Genomic DNA, 21,781 nt, shown 5'->3' on the forward strand with positions numbered 1-21,781 from the left:
AGAGAGCAACCGGCTAAGCTCTGGTTTTATAGATATTGAATACAATTGTCAGTATGAGCAGTCGTTCAGGAAACAACACGAAAATCTAAAAAAAATTGCCTAGACAAAACATAGGAACAGACACAACCAGATTACAACCACACAAGGTATTTCTGGGGAGTAAGAACTCTCATCCTAGTTGTGGTGGAATGTATTACAAACTAGCTTCTCCAATTTAGGAAAAACTCCTTCTCAAACTCGGTACCTTCGGTCAATGTTCAACCCATAGAAGCACAAAGGTTATTGGTTGGCTAAAGAGATACCTTGGATGTTTTATGATAAAAATGATGATCGATAATAAGACTCAACCAAAAACATCCCTCCTCCCAACGTGGCAGTAACATTCTTCTCTTAACACAGTTATGCCCCGCCCCCACCATTCTCTTCTCAAACATTCATCAGTTGTCGTTTTGCCCGATATTTTTGACCGACACAACCTACCCCATCATTTGTGGGCACCAGATGACGTGAAGGGACATAATTAGCTTCATCTGAAGCGGAGGAGACCGAAGAGACAGAAGAGGCCGGGACGGAGGAGGCCGAGACGGAGGAGGCCGAGACGGAGGAGGCCGAGACGGAGGAGGCCGAGACGGAGGAGGCCGAGACGGAGGAAGCAGAGACGGAGGAAGCAGAGACGGAGGAAGCAGAGACGGAGGAAGCAGAGACGGAGGAAGCAGAGACGGAGGAAGCAGAGACGGAGGAAGCAGAGACGGAGGAAGCAGAGACGGAGGAAGCAGAGACGGAGGAGGCAGAGACGGAGGAGGCAGAGACGGAGGAGGCCGAGACGGAGGAGGCCGAGACGGAGGAGGCCGAGACGGAGGAGGCCGAGACGGAGGAAGCAGAGACGGAGGAAGCAGAGACGGAGGAAGCAGAGACGGAGGAAGCAGAGACGGAGGAAGCAGAGACGGAGGAAGCAGAGACGGAGGAAGCAGAGACGGAGGAAGCAGAGACGGAGGAAGCAGAGACGGAGGATCACATTTCCATATAACCACAGAAAACAGTCTGCTCGTCCCTATTACCTAGGTTTCTGTATTGGTTCAGCACACACGACATATTGCAGGCCCCTCGCCAATCATAGCGATAGCTAGTAGCTAGGGGCATCAATTTTGCAGATTGGCTGATAGTCCGGCATATATATCCAGGCCGAGAGCGGCGAACTTGAACGGAAACATTTGGTCCGCTCATCTCTAAGGGTGGCCCTCACATACCAAGCGTTGAGTTACGTTTCTTCCGTACTGGCTACTACTAGTGGCTAGACAGATATTACATTTCATTTATACTCAAAAGACAGTAAATCTACAGACTATAAAAAGTGCTGCTTATGAAGAGACTGAGTTCAGATAGTTAAACCAACCAAGACCGTGTAACTATTTGAATGACAAATCGTAGTATTACAAGAGGGGTCTCGAAGTGCCTGGAGGGCGAATATTAGCAACGCAGTGGAAGGCTAAGGTGGTCAGGAGAGACTCCGATTTACAAAGATGAAGCGAGGTCAGGGAGAGCGGTGCGTTCACATTTAATCAGTTATTAGTCACAGAGGAGAGAGAAGGGGATGCTGGGTAATGAGCTATATTGTCTGCCGCTAAGTAACACTTACAGCAATCAACTGCGCTCAGAGGAAGGAAGTAACAAATGTTTCCCCTAATATAAGATGTAACAGAGGTTGTTCTGTGACAACAGGTGATCCCAGAGGTACCAAGCAGGTCCCCAAATGCTTGTGTTTTATACAGGTAGTTTAGTACAAGGAAGGAGTTGCTGATTTGTGATGGCCCAAAACCCAAGAATGAGGGTCTTTGGTACCCCCCAAATGAAAAAAGCAGCTGGTCACACGTGTCCTGCTTTTCTATTCTGTGCTTTATCTCTATGGCAATGATAGAGAGAGCAGGAGTGCTTGAATACTACCATTAGTGCTATACACAGTGAATACCCCCCTCATTTATTTGAAGAACAATAGGCCCTGGTTCTCATGATCTGTGGGGGTCCCTGTGATGTGATTTTATCGATGGGGGTCCCTGTGATGTGATCTTATCTATGGGGGTCCCTGTGATGTGATCTTATTTGTGGGGGGTCCCTGTGATGTGATCACATCTGTGGGGGGTCCCTGTGATGTGATCACATCTGTGGGGGGTCCCTGTGATGTGATCACATCTGTGGGGCCCCCGTGATGTGATCACATCTGTGGGGCCCCCGTGATGTGATCACATCTGTGGGGGCCCCCGTGATGTAATCTTATCTATGGGGGTCCCTGTGATGTGATCTTATTTGTGGGGGGTCCCTGTGATGTGATCACATCTGTGGGGGGTCCCTGTGATGTGATCTTATCTGTGGGGGGTCCCTGTGATGTGATCACATCTGTGGGGCCCCCGTGATGTCATCTTATCTGTGGGGCCCCCGTGATGTGATCTTATCTGTGGGGCCCCCGTGATGTGATCTTATCTGTGGGGGTCCCTGTGATGTAATCTTATCTGTGGGGGGTCCCTGTGATGTAATCTTATCTGTGGGGGGTCCCTGTGATGTGACCCACACAATCGGCAAGTATTGATGAGCGAACCGGGATCCTTTCAGGATCCGGTTTGGTTGAGTTCAGTTGAATCTCAAACAAAAGCTCGGTTTGGGTAGAGGAATCCGAATACTCACCAGTATCACCTACAACACTTAACCCTTTAAATGCCAAGTATGGCTTAAAGGGGTCCTCTTATCTCTATTAAACACCCACAATCAGTGCTGGAATCGAGCTCGGGTGAGCCCGAATACCGAACCCAGACTTCTAGTTGAATTTCTGGTTCCGGTACTGCATCCACAGTTTGGTACATAACTGAATATTGGGGTTTAGGTTCGCTCCGTCACCCCCCTTGTGACTGGACAACCCCTTTTAGGTTGGTTGCAGCAGGTTCACATAATGGGGCGGCATTGTGGCTCACTACAGCCTTGCAGCGCTGGGGGTCCTGTGTTCAAGTCCCACCCAGGTCAACATCTGCAAATAGTTTGTATGTTCTCTCCGTGTTTGCGTGGGTTTCCTCCGGGTCCTCCATTTTCCTCTAACTTCAAAACATACTGGTAGGATGATTAGATTGTGAGCCCCATTGGGGACAGGGACTGATTTGGCAAGTTCTGTGCAGCGCTGCGTAATCTGTGTGCACTATATAAATAAATATTATCATTATTATAATTAATTCCAACCATTAAGTGACTAATCTTTGTCACAGATTTGTCCTTTTTTTTGAAGAGTCAAGGATGAGCCTTTCCTTAGGTGACGATCAGGACACGTAGAAACTATATACACTCTAGGAAGAAAAGGTGTGGCAGTCTAGTGATTAGATGAAACTATAATTTTGAGCTAATGCTGAGACACGTAGGATATATAATCATAGGGAATACAAATATAAATCATTGTACTACCCCAGTCAAAGTAGACATTTCTACACAAGCTGAAAGTCCACATGGAAGATATCCAAAGTATATAAAATCTACACACTTTTTATTTTTTCAAACACTATTGTGGGGGATAACATAGTTTAGGAACATAACTTAGCAGTCACACATACGTGATAAATAACCTACAATGCAATAACAAGCCTGCCGTGATGGAGTGTGTACTGCCATGTATCCTTACACCACACCGGTCCTAGGTTTGACTATGACCAAAAACACCACCTGAAAGAGACGTTTATATGTGTTTCCTCCATGTCCCCCACTGCAAAATTATAGAACATTATAAACCTTTCTCTAAGGTGCTTCTTATCCAGAGAATGTAGGGCGGTAGATTCTCACTCAGAGGGGGAGATTTATCATGAAGTTTCTGAGGTACAACAGTTCTAGTTGCCCATGGAAACCAATCAGAGCTCAGCTTTAATTTTATAAACAGCTGTGGAAAAATGAAAGCTGAGCTCCGATTGGTTGCTAACTAGAACAGTTCATCTCTAAGAAACATATGATAAATCTCCCCCGGGATGTCTAGTAGGAATCTTATAGGCAATGCCCAGTGCCAAAAATGTATGTACATAACCTCCTAGTGCCAGCTTTACACGGCCATCGTAAGTCAATGTCCAACCCATTAAAGAGCCTTGAAACACTACTAGGCTTATGAACAAGGTCAGCTGCTTTAAGGGCCGTCACCAGTACAAGCCTTTGAATACCTATAACGTAATGAGAACCAGTACTCAAATAAGAATGGTCAGGTCTTTGGGGCTCGTAATCCATCAGCTGATGTAGCTCGGGTTTAGGGGCCCCAAACTTTTTACCTCACCACATCCTGAAATTCAAAGATACCCGAAATGAAAAGTTGTTGAGGGTCTGCTTCGGCCTCCTGGGAATGTATAGTACACGCCTGACGACGCCATGGTCAGTAAACCAACGCTTTGTTCTTCAAATCAGGGGACTTAAGGTCATGAGATAAACCAAGTTTATGACCCTAAATCTCAGCTGCATAATGGAGGTACGGGAATTTAGTGGTGCAATTTGATCAACGAGTTACCTTTACCTATTGTTTTAACCTTGTGGAGTGGGGGAAGCCATCGCCTGGGGGAGGGCTCCGCCGCCTAGAGGAGGTCCCCTCTGCATGGGGGAGGCTCCGGCCACCTAGGGGTGGGTCACAGAAATGGGAGTATCGGGTATAACGGGTCTCTAGCGACATATAGAGAGGATTTATTATTGTTTTAATTGTTTTTATTGTTAAAATATTGTTTTAAGAATATGACAAGAAGAAATTAGAAAATCAAGAAAAAAAGGTACGGTATATACTTGAGTATAAGCAGAGACCCCTAATTTTACCACAAAAACTTGGTAAAACCTATATATTTTTTTACTTGAGTATAAGCCAAGTTTGGGTTTTCAGCACATTTTTTTTTTGTGCTGAAAACTAGGCTTATACCCGAGTATATATGGAAGTTTATTTTTTGAAAAAATATAAATTTTTAATTATTTATTTAATGCTCTTTTAAAACAAAAAAAAACCCCCAGGGTTCTTGACTGGTCTACAAACTAGAAAAACAAACCCCGGAAAATTTTTTAACCTGTAATGCCTCAATCTTACATTTTGAAATGAAAAATGTATATTTCTATGGCACCAAAAAAAAAACAGCAATAGGTAACCGAGTGTAAACTATAGGGAACATAGAGACTGCATTAGTGCATTTACTGTGGAAGCGCAGAGTAAATACAGAGGATAAATAAACCATTAGGTATCAGGCCAAGGGGAAAGGAATAGAAGTACTGCTGAGAAATGTGTAACATTACCTGTAATAAGCCGTCCTACAGAGTCGGGAAGTAATAATGCATTACCCAGATACATCCGATAAGGGAGTAACTGCGTTCATAGCTGTGCCGGGGATTGTAACTGCATTACCGTGCAGCAAAGATTTGGTGGACCCTTAAATTTTACAGATCTGCTTAGTGTGGATTGTGATGACAGACCGGTTTTTCTACAGCAATCAATAAATCAGAAACCATTTGTGACCGACCGACTGTCAAAACCCTGATGTAATGCAACATGATGTATGTAATAAAACATGTAACATGCCGGCGGAGCGCAGGAGCTGTCAAAACAAGTCAACTGCATTAAATAATTATTCTTGGGACAATTTGTGGCTCAGAACAGAAAAAAAAAATATATCATATGGAATCACAGAGAGATTTCATTATCTCACTGGATAGACCAACGCTACATTCAATGGTTTCCATAGTGTCTATATGTAGACAGCATGCTATAGAGCAGGGGAAGCTGAGCAGATTGTACATAGTGTCCTATAAGGATGTAGCATGTTATAGAGCAGGGGAAGCTGAGCAGATTGTATATAACGTTTTATATGTAGACAGCATGTCATAGAGCAGGGGAAGCTGAGCAGATTGTGCATAGTGTCCTATATGGAGCTAGCATGTTATAGAGCAGGGGAAGCTGAGCAGGTTGTATATAACGTTCTATATGTAGACAGCATGTCATAGAGCAGGGGAAGCTGAGCAGATTGTACATAGTGTCCTATATGGATGTAGCATGTTATAGAGCAGGGGAAGCTGAGCAGGTTGTATATAACGTTCTATAAATAGACAGCATGTCATAGAGCAGGGGAAGCTGAGCAGGTTGTATATAATGTCCTTTATGGATGTAGCATGTTATAGAGGAGGGGAAGTTGAGTAGATTCTAGATAATATTCTGTCTGCAGACAGCATATTGTAGTGGAGGAGCTGAGCAGATTGTATTTGCAGGCAGCATGTTATGGAGCATGAAGAGTCCAGTAGATTGTTCATAGTGTCCTATCTGCAGATAGCATGTTATAGACCAGGATCATCTGTCCAGATAGCACATGATGTACTTTATTCAGACAACGTTTTATAAAGGCAGAATAAACTGTATAGCTAGGACACTATGGGGCTCATTTACTAAAGGTCACGGATGCAATTTTTGCCAGACTGTGCACCGTTTTCGGAGCTAAAACGACTTGCGCAGATATTTAAGAAGTGTATGCGCTGGGATTGTGGCGCATGTGACCCTTTTAGTGGTGCAGCAGCGCTGGCTTCCATGCAACACAAATAGGGGGCCGCACCGTCGGAGGGTCTGACTGATTCGGATTGAGCGCAGGATTTAACTTTCCAATTGTGTCGCAAGCCCAAGCACTCACATGCACCACTAAAAAGATGGTGAACTCTGTCGGACCTGAGCTGGGTAACGACACTTGCAGGATATCGGGCGCACGATCTTGGTGAATAGCCGCACAGTGCATTATAGTCAGACAATGAACTTTCTGGGAACTCCAGTGACCCTGTATGAACAATCTACTCAGCTCCTGTTGCTCTATAGCATGCTGCCTGCAAATAGGACACTATGTACAATCTGCTTAGCTCTTGCTGATCTATAACATGGTACAATCTGCTCAACTCCTCTGGCTGTATAACATAACAGACAGGACACTATGTACAATCTACAGGCAGCATGTTACAGAGTAGGATCAGTTGAGCAACAAGTTCTAGAAAAAGTGTAAAAATTCAATTAAAAGTTCATATAGTTCATCCAAAGCCATAATTGGCGTATCGGAATACACAAAGAGATTTCAGACAACCCTAACTGAAACTATGAGGGGTTATAAAAGGTACAGAAGTCAACAATCTATTTATAAATTACTCCACAGCCAATCAATCTTTTACCACCAAGGACTATTACTTATGGGTCCACATATAATCTACCTGACCATAATGGGGCTTATTTACTAAAGGTCCGCATTTCCGCCGGTTTCCCAACTTTTTCCACTTTGCGCCGCATTTAACTGGGGTTTTTGGCGCACACCATCGGATTTTGGCGCAATTGTGCAGATTTTCATGTGACACAAATCAGGGGGCGCAGCCACCAGACAACACGACTGATTCGGATTAAGCGCGGGATTTAACATTCAAAATGGTGGTGCAAGTCAAGCACTCACATGCACCAGGAAGAAGATGGTGAACCCCGGCGGACCTCAGCGGGGAGCAACACATGCAGGATATCGGGCGCACGATCTTAGTGAATCGTGCCAGCTCCGAATCCTCGTCGGACAACACACCTCGGGGATCGCGACGGGACAGGTAAGTAAACGTGCCCCAATATGTCAAGGTGTGCACAACTATAAAAATTATGACTCAAAAGTAGACACAGTCTGCATAGAAGGAGGAGTCCCCAATAGTCCAACACAGTCTAAAGTCACTTACGTCTGAAATCTCGGAAGTAGATGGTTTGCCGGTTGGGGTTCAGCAGTTGGATCACAGAATCATCGTTGTTCTTGACTCGACAACTTATAGTTGCCACTTCTCCTTCCACCACCGTCACATTCTCCGTCTCAAGGTTCTGACGCTCTCCTGCAAGAGAAAAATGAATGATGAGCATTAAGGACGTGGATTAGAAGAAGGAATGTAAAGCGTTGAGTGATGGCGGTGGTCGTTAGAGTTGACTACAGTGACAACCAGCTAAATGCTTTTTCTATACATCTATTTCTGACTACATAACACATCTGAGACAGGAAGGACATCTCGGCAGATCTCTGCTGACTTCTCCCTACTAGTCCAAGGCAGATTGACAGGTCTATCCCTACCCAGAAAGACGAGGCCTTCAGGATTTTATGCGGTCCATAATTCTTGTTTCTAAGGGAGACGACACCATGAAGAAGTACTTTACGACTTTGGACAGAAAACCTACCGATGCAAGGATCCGCTATATAGTTAAGTTACCAGGTAGTACTAGGGAAAGAACATCTTATCCTGGTGCCTCAACACATGTTCAACAGATTGAACTCACACGCGCCGTTTTTTTTTCCCTTTAAAAACTTTAATTATTTAAGAAGAAGGTCTGTTCAGTGGGTGTCTCACAAACAGGCTCCCTGAAAACTTGACACACACTACTGGGAACCATTCCAAGTACATTTAGTAGCCTGACTGGTGGGGAAGCGAGGAGAAGCTGCGCTCCCCCCTGTCCTGGCCACCTGTTCTGGTTGAAGACTGCACATTCATGGTTAAAGACACTGAATCCAAGCGTTCACCTCTCGTACACTGGAGCATCGGCTGGTGAATAATGTGTCCTTGCATGGGAATGCACATGGACATTGACTATTTTCAAGAACGCTGATGTGGCCATGCATTTTCTAAAAGAGGTCTGTCTGGTTATAGAATTCTGAAATGGTCCTTAAGCAAAAAAGGGGAAAAAAATCTAGACTACTACACATGTATGAGAGGGTAGACGTCAATCCTTAATCACAGCTAAAACGTGTCACTCAGCTCTTAAAGGGATGACATTCCGACAGATTTGCCGGCTCTTGGCCCCTGAGGATAATAAACCATGTAGGCAAGTGACCAGAGTCCGTCACCGAGAGGCTATACTGGTTATGAGTTTGTGCTGGAAGGTCATCGGTAGAGACAAGGATAGGAAAGAGGGTGGAGGGTAGACCAATACAATATAACAGTGGTGGCGAACCTATGGCACGGGTGCCAGAGGTGGCACTCAGAGCCCTTTCTGTGGGCACCCGGGCCATCGCCCCAGCACACCAGACAGGACTCAAAGAATCTTCCTGCAGTTCCAAGCAACTTAAAAGATGCTGCTTTCAGTCATATTAAACGGATACTTGCTTCGCTACTTGGGACTGTAGGAAGAGGGAGAATGTGTAGACGGGGCCGAATTATCTTTGGAGGACCTTCTGCTGGCCCCATGATTCTCTGTGTACAGAGGGACACTGGAAAGAAGCTAAAATGTTGCAAATTTTCCATGTTGCCCTTAGGAGGCCAATATGATCAAACGTTGTTGAGGAATAGGGAGCAATAAGTTACTGCTTTAATTTTTGGTTGGTACCTCGCAATAAATAAGGGGCGTTTGGGGTTGCAGTTTGGGCACTGCAAGGTTCACCATCGCTGCAATATAACATCCAAATGAGTGTCAAAATATTTTCATGGATGTTAAGATCTATAATGAAGCTGGAACATAGGGAAACATAATCTTAGTCTAGAGTCTATGGAGAACTGCAGTTGAATAGAGTTTTGTTTCCGTTTGACACATAAGGCTCAGTTCACACCTACGTTGTAACTTCATGTTACACTCCATTTCATGAAAGCGCAACGGAAAGTCCCAACGTAGGTGTGAAATGAGTCTTAGACGTCTATATGAGGATAGAGAAGTGACAATGTTTAGAGGAAATCTACCAAAATCAAAATCCATCATGATAAACCAGGGACACTTACGCATAGGTCCAGGCACTGTGACTGTGGTAATCTTCTTATATTTGTTATCCATGGCCTGCTTCCCTCTAAGATCAACTTTTAACATTATGCTAATGAGTCAGAAGTGCTATGTGGAGTGTAAGCAGAGCCCCTCCGTGCTGCGGCTTCACAAGAAGCTACACTGTTGAAGGAACAAGTCTTACCGTTGCTTCGGTTTCCTCTTCCTGCTGTCATCTCAGGGCAGCAGGGAATTTTAGCACACAGTAGGAGGGAGAAGTGTAACAACCTTTCAAGCTACAGCACAGAGGGCCCCCCCAGAGCCCTTCTTGCTTATCAGCATAACTTTTTCTAAAGGTTGATTTTAAAAGGAAGGAGGTCATGGATAACATATCTATATTACCACAAGGTCATGAGTAAGTGTCCCTGGTTCTCATGCTTGATTTTGACTGTAGATTTCCTTTAAGCTACTTCAAAGGACTCATCCAATTTGGGACCGGAAATAAAAAAAAAAATAATAATATAAAAAAAAAAAAGATAATATTCTTAATTGGCAGACTTCACTCCTATCAGTAGGATCAAGGATATCCCATTCATGCTATGGATCAACTCATCGTCAGAACAAAAATGTGCCTGTGAGCAATTGGCCTCAGACGTCATGAAGTATTTATGTACAGGTCAGCACTAAGTCCAGTGGATGGATGTAGTGATCCCATCACATAAACAGGACGAAAGTTATAAAGTCCTTATTTTATTTTCTATTTGGGGATTTGGTAAAGTCTGTGTGTGCAATCTGAATTTTGAGAGAGCTAATATTAGGGAGGATGATACACAGAGCACGGAGGATGATACACAGATACATTCTGCCATCTTAGAGGACCTCAGAGTCCACCTGCTTTCAGACTTTTGCATAACAAGAGGAGGAAGGGAAATGTCATAGTCATGGAGATCGGTGGACAAAGACTAACAACGTTCTACTGCAGCAGATGTGAGGGATTTTGGCAAAAGTCATTATTGACTGCGGCATTAACATTTCCTTCTATTGCAGCAAAATGACCGCATCCCCGTCGCACACCAAGATCCTGCGGTTTCTGCATAATAATTGCGTCAGTAATAAAGATATTCGCATCCGTAACACCAGGCTCCATGACACTTGCCATCCGTGTGATGCGCAAATGTAACAATGCACACAGCGCAGTATTAGAAAGATTAATTCTCTCTGTGTAATAAACAAATAGCAGCGGCCGTATGGAGAATACCAATATAGACAGTCCCCGCTCTAATGCAGATTAATTTCCCTGCATAAAATCCATACACAATGTATTGTAGAAAGAGGGCGGCATCAATCTGCGTTATGTATGTACACAGTACAACGTATAGCCGGATAACAGTATTAACATTCCCGGCGGTATACAGGCCATTTACATAAGACTGTAAATTTTACGCTGTGATTTTAACAAGTCTGACACCTATCTATATGCATATCTAAAGCCTAGCCATGCATGGGTGATGAGGACGGAAGCGCGTTACATGTGCTCCTGAATGCACATTTATTATAATCCTATATATTAGGAGACAGGGGTGTGATTAAAGGGGCTGGCGAGTGCAGCTCAGTTTCCTTCACATTCCATATAGAATGTGTATAGTATTATATAGCCAAGTGTTAAAGGGATGTGGCATAATTGTATAATCACTGGATAACCACAAATATCCCTCTCCGTCCCCATGGACTTGCTCATATGACATCTACTGTAATCCGAATTAGTAGAATGGGGTTGTGTTATTTAACCTGTCGCCAGTTTTTCCCCCCTAAACTATTAGCCCCTACTAATGGGGGTTTAACCATCCTTTCTAGAACTCCTTCTATCATGTGTAATCTCACTTTTTTACCTAGGAAAATATCTCCCACAAAATCAAATATGACTCTTCTCACCTCATTTTCACATGAATGAGTCAAGTTTAATGGTTGCAGTGAAAAATTCAGAAATCCTCATCTTTGATTGTATAATACCAAAGAAACAATCTTATGGTTTTGTATTCCAGATAAGATCCAGCTTGGGTTTCTGTGAGCTACACAACTGGAAATGCAGACAGTTAAGTCCAGTTTTTTTTTTATCTGCAGCCTGCATTTCCAGCTATGTCTTTACATGCCTGTGTCTCTGGTTCTGTAGCTCACAGAACCAAAATCCTGATGGAGAAATGGAGGATCATATTCTTATCTTTAATATGACATCAGCAGCATGTTTCTAGGTGCTGTAGATCCGAAGATAAAAGGTGAGTCATATTTTCCCGCCTTTGGGGGACATTTTTTATAGGTAAACGGGTGAGATTTTACATAAAAGAGGGAATTATAGAAAAGACATTTCATCACCTGTGTGGGGGCTAGTAGTTTAGTGGGGTAAAACCCGGTGACAGGATCCCTTTAAACATCCATAAGCTGCTGTATAGCACACTAGGACCCCAAATATCTCAAGCCGCCTCAGAAGTCCTATAGAAAGTGAAGGACAAACGCATGGGGTCCTCTGTTTTGCTGATCGCAGAAGGGTTTGGCAGTCAGACCCACAATGATCTGTTATTTATCCTGCGAATAGGGATGTCTTAAAGAACCAAACCCCCTATCAATGGGTATGTAAATTAATTTATCACTACAGGTAGTGGGACTTTTTTTTTAATGATCTGATGAGTATGCCCAACATAAGCCATTTGTTTGAGAACAATGAATCGGACATGTAAAAAAATACAACTACCCGATCCTAAACTCCCCTAATATTTGCCTTTTCTACCAAAATTAGCACATCAGACTACCGTAACTTGAATGGGAACTTAAAGGCCCAAATACAGATTTCCTACCAATGACCTATACTCAAAAAAGGTCTTCAGTAGAGATGAACGGAGACAAAATTTAGGTTTAGCCACCTAATTTTGCCAGCTCTGTCTGACACAGATTTGTTGCTGGTCCGGGATGAGATAAGTGGACCCAAAATTTAGTTTCGGCATTCTCCGTTTGGCAGCTCCACTTATCACAGAAATGTTACTTGATGAGCTGTAGAGCACCGCTAGCAACTAAGAATGGCTGTGATTGGTCAGGGAGACACCTAGTAGACACACCTGGCCAATCACAGCCATGCCTAGTTGCTAGGGGCATAAAGCTACCTGATTGGCTGCTCTATAGCTTATCAAGCAACACAGCAGGGCTGCCGAGCGGAGAACATCCAACCGAAAGGTTGTAGTTAGTCAAGTCTAGTCTTTAGTATGTGAAGGACTAACCACCTAGTAGCTGATCAGGCAGACTCTTAGGATATAAAGCACTAGCTGCTGTGGGGTCCATGTGCTAGACCCTCAACAACAACATATTGATGAGCCATCCTGATGAAATTGGTATTAAATTTGGAAGGGAGGGGTTGATCCTATGAAACTAATGTGTAGGACCCTCTTAAGTTCTTGTCAATTACAACGAAGGGTAAAATAAAATAAATCCAGTGAGAATAAGAGTCAATGCCTAGGGGAAAATCAACCCATCTCTTAAAACGTGGTCCAATCCAGTCCTCGATACTAAATATTCGGTTTTTGCGTGAGACTCATCAAACTTTGGCGTTGGAGGAGGCCTCGCTTACGTCACCTAAAAGGCCAGAAGGTGCTTAACCTCTACAACCCCCATCATTCCTCCGTAAATGAGATTAGAAATGAGATTCTGTAAATCTGGCGGTTCAGCACCTGTAATTGAGCGGTAATTAATAATGCATGCCTTTATAATTACCTTACCATTTCTTCGACATTACGTATGTTATTAAATAAAAACAATAAAAAATAAATCGTCTGGTGCAAAAAAAAAATGTCAAAAAAATTGCACACACAATCCAGGTCCGGATTCATAATGTGCAAACCCGTAATTTACTAGTTGCAAGTGGAAAATTTTCATCAGCGCCACACATACACTAGCAGCTGTGCGTGTCATAAAATCACTCATCCCTGAAAAAGAGTCATCACCGACGTTAACCAGTCAGGGAAAAAAAAAAACCACAGCGTCCCCCTTTCTTGGTACAGGTACAGCCGTATACATGACAAATTTCTATTTGCGTAAGAGACGCTTTGTGTAGCTGCAGCTGGCAAGGTGGATTCTATTAGTACGGATTGTCACTCGCCCCTTAGAGTCTCCGACACAGACTTGAGGATTAAAGTGCTGCTCCAATCAGCCAAAAATAGGTTCTAGTCCGCAGCAGGGCCAAGGGGGACGCGGGAGAATGTGGTGGGCGTCACATGAAGCAGGACATGCTTCAGCGGTAATGACCCCGATTCCCAGCAGGGCAGCAGTGACTGCTTCCTTATGTGTGCTATTAGGTCGTGCACACAGCTCTACCGCCCCCATTACACATGCACATCACCACGTCGGAGCGCCCATTGATCCTACTTGCTCTGAGCTATAGCGTAATTCAATTTACATCACAGGGGGGGACCCTCCCGTATAAGAGGCTTCCGTTATGGGAAATGTCACAGTACATCAAAGCAAACATTTGGATTGCGAAGACAAAATATAAAAGCAAAAATAAAATATTTTTTGGGAAAAATAAAAAACAAAAAAAAAGGGAAATTACAGGAGTAAATAAAGGTATAAAGGGGGGTGTCTGATTCGGGGCAAAAACAATAACATGGAAGATGAAAAGAGGATCCAGCACTCGTGTACAGTTTATCAGCCTGGAATGCATCATGATATAGTCACAGATTTTTAAAATGGATTAATAAATCCAAGTTTAATTCTTTTTTTTCATCACGAGTGCTGGACCCTACATTTATCTTCATTACCAGCACAGTATTTTTCTGATACATTAGTCTCTGATCACACCAGGTCTCGGAGGGGTGAGGGGATGATTATCTTTTTGTAAAAACGGAAACATACTTTTCCAGTCGTCCCTTCATAGTGTGGAAGGGCCAACGACGTGTTCATTCTGCATATGAATAGTAAGTAAACAAATCTGGACACCTAATGCGTCGAAACGTTACGTTTCTTTGAGTTGAATTGGATAAAGTGTTGGAAAGATTCTCTTTAGTAAAAAATATTAGATTTTTTTTTTTGCCCAAAACCATGTAAAATCATTGTTTAAAAAAGATGTCATAATCATATTGCCCATGCGCGAGGGTGATACAATTTACTCGCATCGGAAACTTGCCTAAAAGTCCGGCCCTAATGGTTAGAGACCGAAACTGAACTCTGGTCTCTGAGCATTTGGGTTGGACATTCAGGCAAGCTTGCGATGCCAGTTTGATGCGAGTAAATCATAACACTCACTCATGGCCAATAGGCCTAAGGGTGATGCCACACATGGAGTCTTGAGTCCGTTTTTAAGCATGCGTTTTCAGTCTATTTAAAAACGCACATGTTTTTGAAAACGCATGAGTTTTCGGCCAATTTTTGTCCGTTTTACACAATTATCTTAATAGATAAACAGGTTGTAAGCAGCCAAACGCATGGTTAACACAGTCAAAACGGATAAGTTTCTAAAACGCGTGCGTTTTTAAATGGACTGAAAACGCATGCTTAACAACGGACCAAAAACGCCATTTCCACTGGAACACCGTGCTGCTAATTTCAGTGGAAACACATGTGCATTCTGGCAAAAGCCCTTCAAACAGAGACTACTTCTACCACTTGACCCAACCCTTACCATCGTTTATTAGGCATTGGTCCAACGTCTCTGGCAAATCTAAAAATTTTCCTCCACTGCTCAATGTTTCTGAACATTCAACATCAATCTTTGTGTTCTTATTAAGGTGAATTGGCAACTGCTCCAGCCAAAGACCACCTATTTGACAGTATATAGGCTACTTAGCATAGTCTTAGGGTTGTTTTATTACCCAATATGCTAATTAGGCTTTATTGTCACATTAAGAAGTACTGGTCTGCAGCTGACTGAGTGACTCCACACCTGACAGTAAAAATAATGACATGGATTAATCGATACCTGTGAGTAAGGGTGATGGCACACGTGGTGTTTTTATGCCGTTTTTAGTTGTGCGTTTTCAGATGGTAAAAAAAAGCATGCTTTACCAATTATCTTAATTAAAAACGCACGCGATTTTTACAATTTTGAAAATGCACAACTAAAATCGGCCCAAAAACGCCACGTGTGCCATCACCCTCAAAGTAGTAGAATCAGTGAAGTGATGCTTTTGAATGGAGGAAAAAAAAATTCCTTAAAGGAAACCTACCACTTGAAGTGGCAGGTTTCAGATGCAAATACCGAGCACCAGCTCAGGGTGAGCTGGTGCCGGAGCTTATTTTTGTTAGTGGCTACATAGGAAGTGAATGAGAGCCGCGCGCATGGTAAGCGCCGAGCGCGTACCTCCCTGCGCCGGCTATAAAGTTTAAAAAGTGTTTTAAAACACTAACAAAAATAAGCTCCGGCACCAGCTCACCCTGAGCTGGTGCTCGGTATTTGCATCTGAAACCTGCCACTTCAAGTGGTAGGTTTCCTTTAAGTGATAAAACTTTTTGTTTCATGCTGCAGGATACCGAAACTCGTAAATCCATCAGTATGGCTGTCCGGCAATGAAGTCTCTATTACTTCTGTAGCTACAAATTCTTCTATAAGAATGTTTATAAAAAAAAATTAAAAAAAAAAAAGACGGGCCGTAGACCGAAATGGCTGTAGACCTACTACCGGGTGCAATCCGCAGCACCGTTCCTATACATCTACAATTGGCTTAAAACGATTTACGGGTTCATGGGCTTATCCGGTTGTCCTATCACTATACCAAAAAAAAAAAAAAAACAACAAAAAAACAACACACAATATGAGTAATTTGTCCGGCTCGATAGAGTTCCGGAAAAAATACCACCATCTTCTATGAAGCCGAAACCTGTAGATCTGTTCTTAGATATGGCCATTGTACTTCCCCACATTCAGATGCATCACAAATGCTGAACGCGTATCCTTCATAATGATGGCATTGTAGTGCAGTGCATTAAGCTTGTCTCATGGCAAACCAACACAGAAATCCCCATATTTCAAAGTAGTCAGCCCTACACTGCCCATTCAACGAGAGTCTCCCGCTGAATAGGAAGCATGGGTCTGTCAGAAAGCCTTTCCATTACCGTGCATCACATTAAGGGGGGATAACAATAGACTCGGTTCCATAATAAATCACGTGAGATTCAGTACATGAACATAGAATTAGCCGCTCCTGCATAATGTAAGACGCTGTATGGGAAGAGCATTAGTCTAATGTAATATTCACCACAACATCCCAGGAGAGGAGCCCATGCTACTAAACAATCCTCCATGTGTTCCTAGAAAAGCCATTTTTATTAGTACACACTTTGTTCTCATATTAGAAGCCGTGAGGTTTTTCGTAGTCCGTAAAAGCAATATCACACTTTCTTATGAGTGGCAATAAAGCTTGGAATACGAGACGATGACCAGGAGTCGTGATTCAAGGAAAATAAACATTCCCCATTTACTTTATTCCTGCCCCGGGGGAGAAAAAATACAAGAACCTCAGACACACAAGAGCTTTAATATACGGCATAGTCTATACTGTCTATAGTGTCATCTCCCTCACAGTAAAACCATACAAATATAAAAATAAATTTTATATACAGGCGGTCCCCTACTTAAGGACACCTGACTTACAGACAACCCATAGTTACAGACAGACCCCTCACACCTCTGGTGAAGCTCTCTGGACGTTACTATAGTCCTAGATTGCAATAATCAGCTGTAAGGCGTCTGTAATGAAGCTTTATTGATCATCCTTGGTCCCATTTCAGCAAAAAATGTTTAAACTCCAATTGTCACTGGGGCCCAATTTTTTTTTGTCTGGATCTACAATTATAAAATATACAGTTTCGACTTACATACAAATTCAACTTAAGAACACACCTCCGGACCCTATCTTGTATGTAACCCGGGGACTGCCTGTATAAAGAAAAAAGTCGGGACGGTGGAATATCTTGGGAAATACACATTGGATCGAAAAATAAAAAATGAGTTTTTAAAAAAATCTATTCAATGGGGTGGTGCGGGGGGAAACCTAAAAACCTTAAATGGGAACCCCCATTTTTTTATTGAAGATTCCCCAGGAAAAATTATATTGATTCGACCCAAGTATTTTTTTTTCAATTTTGGAGACAGATGTCGCTGTAATTACCAAAAATCTAAATGTGTGCTAACTGTAGCTTAAAAAGATTGCCGCTTAAAAGATTTTTAACAGAAAAATGGTCAAGAAAAATAAAGTCTAGTTACACTGCTTCATCCCTGGCCAATACGTGGCTTCCTCAGACCACATGATGTCACTTCCCCAAGCTCTTTGTAGCGCTGATATATACATAAAGGAATTATTATTATTTCTCTGACCATAGGTCTAAGAAGGCCACTTGATGGCAAAATGGGTCCCATGATTCCCAGGAACTTCTGGCTTGGTGCAGGGCCAAAGCGACGCGGAACATGGAAGCAAGTTAATATATGGCTCCTACCTAGCAATTTTTGCATTCTGAGAATGGCCACTTTATGGTAATTTTATAGTATTCAGTACAGGAAGGCTGCTCCGTTCATCCAGAAATTGTCCAGAAATGAACAGAACATGACATGACTTATAAGGCTGAAACATATTCTAGTTACCTGTTCACCGGTTTCTCTTATTTTACAGATAAGAGATGCAAGACAATCAGTGGTGGATTATATTACCGGTGGTTTGAGCAGTAGCATGTGTCCCAAACCCATTGCCACCCAAACCACCAACAAAATTTTATACTGAGAAGGACCTTGACCAATGAAATCCTCGTACATCTGTTCCTGCTCTCAATACACATGATCACAAGAGCGTTTACAGGACCTTTGAAGGTCCTTCAAAAGGTCCTAAAACCACAGATTGGAAGCAGACAGTAGGAACACATCCTCCATTCTCTAAGAATCTTGATTCTAGTACTAGTATATAATATTTATATAATATTTATACAGCCCAGGTCCATGACAGTCTTAATCCACTCCTGAAGACAATACATAACCTATAGCATCTATCTATAAGGTGAGGTTTTGTCTTTTTAAAAGGTTATGGGACTAACCTTTGCTTATATCGAAAAAAAATATTTTAGCTCTCTTGTGGATTGGAACATTTCTTAAAGAAAGTAGCAATAGATTAAATGCATTGGTTAGGCCAATCTTCTAAATATGGAGGTATCACAAAACTAATGTCTCAGGTTCTTAGTCAAGCCTTATAGATTAAAATATGAAAAAAAGACTGATACAGATGTTAAAGAATTTGCTTTTTGAACACAATGAACATGGCAAATCCTTGTTCGATGGCTTAATGATGCATACGTGCTTTATAAAGAGGCAACGAGTCCATGACAGGCTTTAGATTCCTTTGCATTATAAAAGCATCAGTGAGGGTCTACGTGACAGAAGATCAGTAACGCGTGACGCTATAATCCCTACCATATCATAGGAATACCAGGTGTTGAGTGAGACACATAACATAATACACACTTTACCGGCGGAAGGAGAAAATCTGTTCCTCGTCTCGCTAAGATGCTGATGGTTATTAATCATTGATTAGGTGACAAATAAAATAAATCACATGATCAGTGACACAAAAATGACTACAACCGCCAAGCCACCAAAGAGGGAAATTACAATCTGGGCAGCAAAATAAAGAATTAAGATTTGGGTCCGGAAGGGATTCATTCTCCTTATGGAGATAGTCTATACAGACCACCGTTTCAGGTACATGGAGTACATGGGTCATAATGGGTTGAGACAAATAATTGAAAGGTGCTGCTCCTCCTCCTGCTTTTACTCTATTCTAGGTTTGGGCATCAAAAACTGTATCTGAAAAATTGAATGTATGATTGCATGTTCCTCTGGAAACTCTAGGTAGGGAATATGCAAATAAGTTTCTAGGGAGGGAAATGGAAATCTCTGCCTCCAGTGCTAACCTAAATAAGGAAGCTCCCGGTATATGTACTGTATGTACTTTTAAGACGTCTTTTCCAAAAATATTGGACACCCAACTGTAGACTGCACGGTTTTCATGTCATTGCCGTTCATCTGTATGGTATAGAGAACAGGTTTGGCTTGGCGAGACGCCATAGACATGGGTCAGGAAGAGATTCAAAAAGAAAACATTGGGGCAAATTTACTTACCTGGTTCTGTCGCGATCTCCGATTCGGAAGGTCCGACGAAGATGAAGTCTGGCGCGATTTACGAAGCGCATGCGCCCATGTTCCTGCATCCGTCGCTTCCCCGCCGAGGTCTGCCGGAGTTCACCTTCTTCCCGGTGCTTGTAACTGCGTGTCTTGCGACACAATTGGAAATGTAAAATCCCGGGCGTAGTAGTATGAATCCGCCGGGTTGTTAGACTGCCCGCTCCCAATTTGTGTCACGTGCAAGCCGGCGCCGATGCGCCAAAATCCGATCGCGTGTGCCAAAATTCCCTGTTAAACACAGCGCAAAACGTAAATCGCCAGGAAACGCGACGAAAATGTGCTCCACAGACCTTTAGTAAATGAGCCCTTATGCCTCCAGTGCAACCTTAAATTAGGGAGCTGCCGCAATGGTGACTTGAAAGGAATACATCATAAAACATAAGGAAAACCTCAAGACATTTCAGAGATGATCCACATCCACAATACTTCTGGAATGACTATTTGTAATGGATGGATAGATTGACTACATCTGCAAGAAGATCTTAAATATTTTATGGTGCCACTTGTGATAGAGAAGAAAGTCCAGGTAGGTCACATTCCATTTCAACTGGATCTTGAAGACTAGTTTGGGACTCAATCTCCTAGAGCAGCGGTGGCAAACCTATGGCACGGGTGCCAGAGGCGGCACTCTGAGCCCTCTCTGTGGGCACCGAGCCATCACCCCAGAATACAGTTCACCAAACAGGGCTCATAGAATGCTGGCCCCATGATTCTTCCTGTACACAGGGACTCTGGAGAGAAGCTGCAACAGTCCAAATTTGCTCTCCTCCTTTCTACTGCGCTGCTGTCCACAGCAATAAATTACTGCCTAAATTGCTGTGCTGACACTTTGCCATAAATAAGTGGCCTTTGGTTGAAGTTTGGGCACTCATGGTCTAAAAGGTTCACCATTACTGTCCTAGAGGAATTCTATTAACCGCAAAGAAGGAGGTAGAAAATTGTACGGCATAACCCAGTAGCATAATCCAGGCCCATCAGTGGTGCTGGTCTTTCCCTTCCATAAATGTCAGTGGATCTTTTTAAAAGGTCTTCAATCAGTCTCCACCAGGATGGACCATTTCATATAATAAAAAATATCAAAGGCCTTCAAAAACTCCGACTTGATGAAGCCACTTGTTGTGCCTCATAAAGCCTTCTAAATATATCCTTTTCTTCCAGGTCGATTTCTCTCTCTCAGACACAGAGGCAATATCCCTTTAGGTCAATCCACGGCCCCTGAACTTTTTGGTCTTCCGAATAAGAAAAAAAAAAAAACTTGTAAAGTCACTATACAAAAGTCTAACTTTTCATCAAATAAAAATTCTGAAAATATCCCCATTCCATGTGGCTGTACATGTTGCCATCGAGCAGCTAAAAGCCACAGGACATTCAAGAGGCGTGTGGTCTAGGAAAGAGGTTAAAGAAAGGTCTTGGAGAAATACCTCCTGGCCCACATTGTACCGATTCAAAAGACATCAGAAAAGCTAGACCGTGGCCTCGAAAAACATCACTGGATTTTTTTTTTTTGACATTTGCTACTGAAGGTTCTTTTCAAAAGATCCTTATTTGTTTCACTTTAGTTTAAAGCATCTTACAGCTGTATAGGCTCCATCGAACATAAAATGTGTCTTATTTCCCCCACAGTAAAAAAATAAAACCCTTTGATGAACACAACCCTTAGTCTCAAAACCCATAATCCTGTCTTTAACGTCTGACATCGAGTCTCTGGAACGCATCATAAATGTTAGAGGTTTGATACTGCAACTTCTCAACAAATCAAACGCTTTCTTGTAACTGATAGAGACTTTAGAACATCTTGTCAAGTATTTTAGATCTGGCTTTAAATCCAGCACCATCCTTCCAATGTGTAATGGGAGGGATTTTGCTCGGAGAGATGA

General features: G+C 42.7%; 1 protein-coding gene across 5 annotated transcripts in view; it reads right to left on the bottom strand.

The window, feature by feature from the left end:
* Positions 1-21,781, bottom strand: part of CADM1 (cell adhesion molecule 1) — a 213,155-nt gene that overhangs the window by 71,365 nt on the left and 120,009 nt on the right. For all 5 annotated transcript variants that reach the window (XM_072155766.1, XM_072155764.1, XM_072155763.1 and 2 more), the window contains one exon: positions 7,714-7,860. In XM_072155766.1, the coding sequence (XP_072011867.1) occupies positions 7,714-7,860 (147 nt within the window). The remainder of the gene's footprint in view (positions 1-7,713; positions 7,861-21,781) is intronic.

The sequence above is a fragment of the Engystomops pustulosus genome, chromosome 6 (genome assembly GCF_040894005.1).
Source record: "Engystomops pustulosus chromosome 6, aEngPut4.maternal, whole genome shotgun sequence".
Classification (NCBI taxonomy): domain Eukaryota; kingdom Metazoa; phylum Chordata; class Amphibia; order Anura; family Leptodactylidae; genus Engystomops; species Engystomops pustulosus.